The sequence below is a fragment of the Syngnathus scovelli genome, chromosome 14, assembly GCF_024217435.2.
Source record: "Syngnathus scovelli strain Florida chromosome 14, RoL_Ssco_1.2, whole genome shotgun sequence".
Taxonomy (NCBI): Eukaryota; Metazoa; Chordata; class Actinopteri; order Syngnathiformes; family Syngnathidae; genus Syngnathus; species Syngnathus scovelli.
In genome coordinates this window covers 12,686,263-12,694,295 of record NC_090860.1, presented here as the reverse complement: position 1 = coordinate 12,694,295, position 8,033 = coordinate 12,686,263, and the positions used below count along the sequence as shown (strand labels likewise).

The following is an 8,033-nucleotide window of genomic DNA, read 5'->3' as shown; positions in this document are numbered from 1 at the left end:
CAGATGCCATGTCTGCAGAATTAGTGGAAGAGACTGAATACATTATAAAAACTAATTTGTTTTTATAATCATATAACCATCATTTTTTATCTTTTTAGAAAAAATATACAAGCCACCTTATTCTGATTATAGGGCAAGGAATGTGAAAGGGACTTCCGGTAAGAGACTTCCGGTCAAATGCCATTGGTTAAAATTATTTCCACTTAACCGAGCGGCGTATTCGAACGAATTTCTACGCACGCTTTCGGAGCTGGTTATACTAACAAGCAGTTTAACCTGGGACTACAACAGATTTATTGTTTTTAACTGGCTTTCTCGGACGAGGAACGTGCTCGTTGTGAGCCTCCAAAGATTCCAGGCTTCCAACAGGTAATAACAAACACTTAATGAATTAATTTGAAAGTCGTTTGGAAATACCACCTTCATTTTGTTCCGTTTTTCATGGACGAAGCACGCAACGATAAGGTCTGGTGTTGTTTAAATGTTTTTATGAGACTTTAATATTTGTCAACCTCCAAAATTGTTTGCTGCAATATTGAAATCGATCGTACTAATATTTGCAGCGAGCGTTTGGAAGTTCAGGAGTGATGAATTTTGACAAATGATTGCGCTTGTGTGACGTAAAGCTAAAATAATTAAGCATCCATTTCCATTTACTTCTATGTGTCACGTGACCGCTGTACCTCCATCTATTGGAGCAGTGTTTATAATTTTAAAAAAAATGCAAAACCTGTTTAAAATAAGTGACCTGGGTTTAATGGTAAGGGTTTATTTACAGAAATGTAAACATTCAACTCTGCTCGTGAACGTTACGTGTGGTTAAAAAGGCAAACGAACCTGACTGGTATATAAAAGCCACGTATGTAAACTATTGGCCTCCTGGCGTCCAACACCTACTTTATATATTTCCGTCAAGTAACACTTAGCTTACTAATTGTTTGGGGGGGAAAAAAAGCCCTGCGAGATTTTGGCACTCACGTGAAGCAGTTTTAGATGCTTAAAAAAAAAAAGAAGAGAATATTGGCTGAAAGATGCTGGTCGTTGTACCCTGCTTGGACCGCTCACATTATGGCAAGAAATCCAGCTGCCTTCTCTTCACATTGTCACAAAAATGAGTTGTAGTTGTTGTTTTTTTGCTTCAAAAATATTCCACTATATTAAAGAAAGGATGGATAAAAGTCTTCAATTTAGTCCCATTGGATGCCGAGGAGCTCGCAGCTGGCGTCCCACAGACGTCGGGCGGTCTCCTCACTTCTCCCCTGGGGAGCCACGAAGGCGGGGGTGCAGTCACTGCAATGAAAAAAAAAATCTAATTAAAATCAAATTCCCTAATTTACTGTGCTTTGGAGGTTGGACAGTGTGTATGTAGTTGTACCTGAAGTGTTTCCCCGAAATGGAGTGCAACTCTTCGGCCACAGCGCAGTAGATGCTAGTCTGGGCGCCCTCGCGGGGTGTCTTCAGGAAGACCGACAAAAGGCTGAACATGATCATCATCAGGGTTGAGTGACGAGTCAGGTCCGAGTTCACCGTGCCGGGGTGGAGCGAGTTCACCGTCACGTTGCTGCCTAGAAGAATTGTCATGCAGGTCAACATCACTTTTTTTTTTTTCCCGAATGGTAAAAAGGAAGTACTTAATGCTGCTTCAAGTGAGGTTCTTGCATGTTTCGGATTATTCGAGGGACGCATAAGTATACCTTTAAGACGTCTCGCCAGCTCTCGAGCAAAGAGCACGTTGGCCAGCTTGCTCTGGCAATACGCCAGCCCGCTGTTGTAGCTTCCTTGACTGTGCAAGTCGTGGAAACGGATCCAGCCGAAGTTGTGCGCCAGCGACGAAACCACCACAATGCGTGCCGGTGCGCTGCGTTTTAGCAGGCCCACCAACAGTGACGTCAACAGGAAGTGACCTTGAAATAGCAGGAAAGATTCAAGCAGGAAAATTCCGTGACGCTCGCCGTCTGGATCTCACCTAAGTGATTGACGCCGATGTGCATCTCGAAGCCGTCGATAGTTTTCGTGTAGGGACACATCATCACCCCCGCGTTGTTGATGAGGACATGAAGTTGGGGGAAGTCTGAAGAATAGTGACAACAATTGATCAGAAAACAAACATCATTCCTGCTGACAGATTTTTACCTTGAAGGAATTGTTGCGCGAAGGATCGTATGGAGCTAGTGTCGGCCAAGTCCAGCTCCCGAACCTCCACCTGAGCTTCAGGCGAGGCAGCCCGGATGCTGGCTGCCGCCCTCTCGCCTTTTTCCACGTCCCGGCACGCCATCACCACCCGAGCTCCTGATGGGTCAAAATGATAGTCTGAACCAGGAAAGACATTTACTGCTTGTCGATCTCTGGATGAATTACTGGAAAGAAAAAAAAAATGCCCTTATTCAAAAAGTAACCTCGAGTGGCCAGGTCCAGGGCGGTCTCCTTCCCAATGCCGGTGTTGGCTCCAGTGATGAGGACAATCTTCCCGTCCAGACAAGCAGCTGACATGCACACACCTCCCGCCGCATATCTTCTGCGGAAAACACCCATATGGCAAATTCCGAAAATAAAATTATCCGGAAAAGAATGAATAGTTAGAAAATAAAAATCTGTAAAATGATGTACTAATTACAGGGCGAAAATCAGGAACACAGTCAATTATTTTTCAAACAAAAGAAATAAAAAGATAAAATAGTTCTGCTGTTAAATTATTTTACCACATGTAAAATAAGCACAATTTAAAAAAATATCGTGCTAAAATACCCCCACAAAAGTACAAATATAATAAGTCTGTCGCGGCTTGGCTTAATAATTCGCGCGCACGGCGGAGACGTCATCAGCAGGTACGAGCACGCCATGAAGCGCGGTGTGCTCGTGACCAATGGCGCAGCTGGCCACGCGCATACAGATGATGTTCCCGCCCACGCGCAGCCTCCTGATTGGCCCAAACCGTACCAACACACACCCCCGTTATGTTCGATCTCATTGATTCTCAATCGGGGATCGATATCATGTGAAATCAGAGCAAATTACACACTACGCAGAAAAAGACATTTGGATTTCTTTTGAAGGATCCCTCGCCATGCTAATGCTAATACATCTGTGCTGTCACACGGCTCCATGTCAGCGTCAAAAGATGGCTTCCTACCGTATGTGAGGCGCGAATAAAACCACCAGTAACGTCACCACGGCGAGGCCGGCGAGGAATATGAAAAGCCACATCGTTCGAGCACGGAGGGATGCTGTCGTTGGCGCTTGCTAGCACAACAGCTGATCGGTGTGGGAAAAGAGGGGGGAGTGGGGGTTTAAAAGGAGCGAAGGGCATCATGGGATTTGTAGTTTTTATACCTTACAGCTTTCGAACAGGAAAAAATAGTGTGGGGGCTGAAGAAATCGTCAAATAAAATGTTTCGGACTTTTGAGGTTGCTATAGCAACCCTGAGCCTAGATGTAGTGCTTTTAGTCATGGACCATTAAACCTGGTGTAAAAATAAAGCATTTCATCAAATGAATGAACAACCATGCTCTTGTAAATGTTTTATTGGACTTAAAATGGATAAACAAGTTTTGAAATTAGAACGAAGATATAAGGGGGGGGGGAGATCAACATCAATCAACAAACTCTCTAACTGCATTGTTAAATGATTTTTTTAAAAAAAAGTCATGTTAGAATAATGTAACAATGTTTCATATTCATATGTATGCTTAGAATGCTATGAATGCAAAATGATATCCAGACAGGAAATGCTGTTTCAGACAATGTGCTGATGTCATCACATCAGGGTGACGTCTGTCTGCGTCGCGTGCCTATACAGAACCACACGCTTGATCTTGTCTAAGCCAAATCGGTACTTGTAGTCCAGGTGGACGTCGCTGTTGAGGGTCAGGTGGAAGGAATTGGCATCACACCGGATGCGGATCTGAACATTCAACAAAATGGGGAAGGGGGGAGCAAAATGGTGACTGAAAAATCAATCAAAAAAGCTGAGCAATTGATATTGTCAGGGATGTGTGTGATTCTTGTCACCTCAAAAAACTGGCCGCCCACAAACGGGAAAGAGGTCAGCTGGCGCTCCTCCTTGCCCATTTGGTCAGACACCCAGCTGTTGCGCACAAACACTCTCTTATCTCCTAAATGGTCGAAGCGAATGTCCATGTGGAAACCGTTGGCGTCACCCTCAAGGTTGGTGGTAAAGCTGCAACGTAAAGAACAAACATGTTGTGGCATCGGCCTTAATTGAGGGGCATGTGGCCTAGTACCGTTTTGCGTTCTTCCAGAATTTTCCTTTGACAATGATGATGTTGCCCACCCTGAGACCTCCAACCAGCTCCCCGATTAGAGATGGATGGCCGAAATACTAACAATAAAAAATGCAATAGAATGAATACAAACGATACAAAGTGTAATGGTGACTCAAGTCATATTACAATGATCTCATTGAGTTGAAATAGTCAAGTTAATACTGCTTGATAGCATTTGGCATAAAAGAAAATTAAGACATACAGGTTTCAGAATCACTTTGCGGGAGCATCTGACTTCACCAGGTGAACATGGCAGATTGGTCTCAGTCTTGCTGGCTTCCTCTGGTTTCTAATTTAGAAGAAAAAAAAAAGTTGGCATCATCACAAGGCCACGCTCCTCCTGCTCAGTGCCCCCGCATGGGAGGAGAACACTCACAGGCACCACCTTTCCCGCAATGGCCTTCTGGGTGACGGGCTCCGCTGCCTGTTCTTCACCGATGTCCAAGACTTGATTTTCTTTTGGCGCCACCTGAGAGCAAGCCATAAGGTGATTGGCTCAGCCTCACGGCTCCTTACCTAAAACAATGCTACGCACAATGGACTCGAGGTTGGCCCGTTTGCAGATGTAGTTGGCCATGCTGCTGTCGCAGTCGTAGTCGAACCAGCGACCCTCAAGGCGGGTCACCATGGCGGCGCAGTGTGCACCTCGCTTCCCTTCTCCATAGTTGTTTGGCTGGTCTTCCCCCCAGTTCCTGTAACAAAAGCCTCATTCAGAGATTCGCCAAATCTACCTAGCGACAACATTTCTGTTAAATCCGAGAATGCCTCTCACGCCATCGATTCGGTGAAGACACTTTCATCAGTCCAACTCCACACTCCCTCCATGTGCTCGTCCGTCAGGCCCAGCCAAGCCTTGGCCTGTCTGAATGTTGTCCTCAGCCAGTCCTACAAAAAAATAGGCAACGGATGAATGGAGGGAGGGAGAGCACAGCTGAGCGAAAGGTTCGATCATGTGACCTTCTCGTCGGCATCCAAAATGCTCGTCAGCTTGCTGTCATGTGACAAACAGAAGGCATTTGCCTCCTTCCATGTCTTGGTGTCGCTGGAGAAGTAGTAACACTTGCCCCCGCGCTCCAGCCATCCCGTTGGACACTCAGACTGCCCTGGAAATAATATGAATAATAATAATAATAATTAAAATGAATGAATAAATACATTTAATAAAATGAAATAAATAGATCTCACCACGGCTCAAAGGGAAACAAAGCAAAAGAAGGAAGAAGAATTCTTTGCGTTGATGGATCATCTTGAAGCTCCGTGGAAGTTGACTTTTGGATCTAGTCAGCTCGGTGCGATGTTTGGAGGAGAGTTGCGCCCGTGAAGCTGAGACGACCAAGGCCCTACTTGCACCTTATTTATGATGCGCGCTACAAGCAATGACGTCGATAACGACACGCCCACGACAAAGGGCGTTCAGCGGCGTAAACTCTTTTCACCGTAAAAAAAAAAACATGCATACGTTTTAACACCTACACGTTTTGTCCTAAACGCAATAAAAACAATAGTTTTTTATTCGTCAAAAATGTCATCAATGCAAAAAAAAAACATCGTTTATTATTCGTTATAAAACGTCCTAAATCGTATTTTAGTGTTTTTAGAAAACAAGAAAAAAATATTTTGCGTGGAGTGTGTCTGTTTTTATGACCCAATTTGAGTTATTTGTGACCCAACACTCTTTTTAAATAATAAAAAAATATATATATAATGTTATCTATTTAAAATATTTATTATTGTTTACATGCAATTTAGGTGTTTGGCCACACATTCCATCACAGAAACGTAACTATATGAAATGCACATGGAAATTTGGGCTAATGGTGTCTATGGTTTGCAGTGGAAAAAAAAAACTTAAATGAAATATTTTTTTTGATATACCAGACCTGACCCCTGATTTACAAGCCATCATTATAAGATCAAACTTTATCGACATGTTAACCGTAGGCATTGATAATTGTAGTTTTAGAAGCACCAGATATTTGAAAACAAATGAAGCAACATATCAACAAAAACGCAAGCTAGGTTTTAGCCACCCTCGGTTAGCATGAGTACAAAAAGTACATCATCAAGGTCACATATCTCAAATCGCTACAGCAAGTATCGAGAAGTCCAAACATTTTATCACATCACATATCAAGCTTATTTCAAAAGGAAGTTTTGCCTCCTTTCCGGTGGAAAAACATTGTTGCAAAAGGTGTAAAGATACATTTAATGATGAGGCATGGATGGTAAAGCAGTGATAATGTTGGAAATAATAGCCAATGACAAATACAGTGCCTTGCGAAAGTATTCGGCCCCCTTGAACCTTTCAACATTTCGCCACATTTCAGGCTTCAAACCTAAAGATATAAAAGTTTATTTTTTGTCAAGAATCAACAAGTGGGACACAATCGTGAAGTGGAACAAAATTTATTGGATAATTTAAACTTTTTTAACAAATAACTGAAAAGTGGGGCGTCCAATATTATTCGGCCCCTTTGCGCTAATACTTTGTAGCGCCACCTTTTGCTGCAATTACAGCTGCAAGTCGCTTGGGGTATGTCGCTATCAGTTTTGCACATCGACATTTGGCATAGCATTTGGCTATATGTTTTGGATCATTGTCCTGTTGGAAGATAAATCTCCGTCCCAGTCTCAGGTCTTGTGGCAAACTTTAAACGAGACTTTTTATGGATATCTTTGGCTTTCTTCTTGCCACTCTCCCATAAAGGCCAGATTTGTGCAGTGCACGACTGATCGTTGTCCTATGGACAGACTCTCCCACCTCAGCTGTAGTTATCTGGAGTTCATCCAGAGTGATCATGGGCCTCTTGGCTGCATCTCTGATCAGTCTTCTTCTTGTTTGAGATGAAAGTTTGGAGGGACGGTAGATCTTGGTAGATTTGCAGTGGTCTGATACTCCTTCCATTTCAATATAATTGCTTGCACAGTGCTCCTTGAGATGTTTAAAGCTTGGGAAATCTTTTTGTATCCAACATTGGATCATTCAAAGATCCTCACTGAACTTCTGGAGTGAGTTTGCTGCACTGAAAGTAAAGGGGCCGAATAATATTGCACGCCCTACTTTTCAGTTTTTTATTTGTCAAAAAAGTTTAAATTATCCAATACATTTCGTTCCACTTCACGATTGTGTCCCACTTGTTGTTGATTCTTGACAAAAAATTTAAATTTTATATCTTTATGTTTGAAGCCTGAAATGTGGCGAAAGGTTCAAGGGGGCCCGAATACTTTCGCAAGGCACTGTAGCTACTCTGTTTTCTCTGACTCATACACTTGCACCAAGGACAAAGTGCTCCTTCATTTGCTACAGTTGAGGAAGATTGACACAAATTATTAATTAAGAAACAATTCCCAGCAGTGTGTGCGGACATGTGCGTGTGTTAGCATGCGGCCTTCCTCATCTTGCCAAATTTGATTTTGATACAATTGAAAATGCAAGCTAGTTTCATTTTACTGGAAAAACAAAATATGTGGAGAATTGTTGAGTAAGACATCAGAAATTCTGTCATCGTTTGATGTCAGAAAATAGCAATCATTTATCAAAATTTATGTGGAGGTCAATCTTTGCAGAACTTATGCCAAGTTTAAACCGCTGCATTTGAATGGCTCGATGGATTTTATTGCATACCACTAGGGGGAAGCCGCGTATCAAAAGTCTTTCAGAGAATGGTGCCTGTGAGTTATGAAATCAATTACTACTTTTATACTATAAAATTCTCACTTGATAATATGATCAGCCATAAAAATTTGTT

At 42.6% G+C, this 8,033-nt stretch overlaps 2 protein-coding genes across 3 annotated transcripts; both read right to left on the bottom strand.

Annotated features, from left to right (window-relative positions):
• Nucleotides 1-753: 753 nt before the first annotated feature.
• On the bottom strand, nucleotides 754-3,296 carry rdh12 (retinol dehydrogenase 12). Of its 2 annotated transcripts, none has more exons than XM_049740915.2 (7): nucleotides 3,131-3,296; nucleotides 2,397-2,512; nucleotides 2,134-2,289; nucleotides 1,967-2,071; nucleotides 1,695-1,904; nucleotides 1,376-1,565; nucleotides 754-1,290 (listed from the first exon to the last, which is right to left on the bottom strand). In XM_049740915.2, the coding sequence occupies exons 1-7, from the start codon at nucleotides 3,202-3,204 to the stop codon at nucleotides 1,188-1,190; spliced, it is 954 nt and encodes a 317-aa protein (XP_049596872.1). In that variant the 5' UTR covers nucleotides 3,205-3,296; the 3' UTR covers nucleotides 754-1,187. The 2 variants fall into 2 exon arrangements, with proteins under 2 accessions (XP_049596872.1, XP_049596871.1); XM_049740914.2 differs by having other exon boundaries at nucleotides 2,397-2,515; nucleotides 3,131-3,295.
• A 210-nt stretch (nucleotides 3,297-3,506) lies between these two features.
• LOC125981055 (uncharacterized) lies at nucleotides 3,507-5,628 on the bottom strand. Its single transcript, XM_049740889.1, has 9 exons — nucleotides 5,470-5,628; nucleotides 5,242-5,387; nucleotides 5,057-5,169; nucleotides 4,820-4,976; nucleotides 4,661-4,753; nucleotides 4,487-4,573; nucleotides 4,243-4,340; nucleotides 4,010-4,178; nucleotides 3,507-3,902 (listed from the first exon to the last, which is right to left on the bottom strand). The coding sequence occupies exons 1-9, from the start codon at nucleotides 5,528-5,530 to the stop codon at nucleotides 3,756-3,758; spliced, it is 1,071 nt and encodes a 356-aa protein (XP_049596846.1). The 5' UTR covers nucleotides 5,531-5,628; the 3' UTR covers nucleotides 3,507-3,755.
• Between the last annotated feature and the right edge of the window lie 2,405 nt (nucleotides 5,629-8,033).

What these genes read in the sequence shown, in the direction of transcription:
- rdh12 (XM_049740914.2), bottom strand. Translation starts at nt 3,204, where the DNA reads ATGTGGCTTTTCATATTCCTCGCCGGCCTCGCCGTGGTGACGTTACTG. An exon ending in GCTGGCGAGACGTCTTAAAG is followed by an intron (nt 1,566 to 1,694) that starts GTATACTTATGC and finishes CAATTCTTCTAG; the next exon opens with GCAGCAACGTGACGGTGAAC. An exon ending in ATTTCGGGGAAACACTTCAG is followed by an intron (nt 1,291 to 1,375) that starts GTACAACTACAT and finishes TTTTCATTGCAG; the next exon opens with TGACTGCACCCCCGCCTTCG.
- LOC125981055 (XM_049740889.1), bottom strand. Translation starts at nt 5,530, where the DNA reads ATGATCCATCAACGCAAAGAATTCTTCTTCCTTCTTTTGCTTTGTTTC. An exon ending in TTTTGGATGCCGACGAGAAG is followed by an intron (nt 5,170 to 5,241) that starts GTCACATGATCG and finishes ATTTTTTTGTAG; the next exon opens with GACTGGCTGAGGACAACATT. An exon ending in GCAAAGTGATTCTGAAACCT is followed by an intron (nt 4,341 to 4,486) that starts GTATGTCTTAAT and finishes TTTTATTGTTAG; the next exon opens with TATTTCGGCCATCCATCTCT.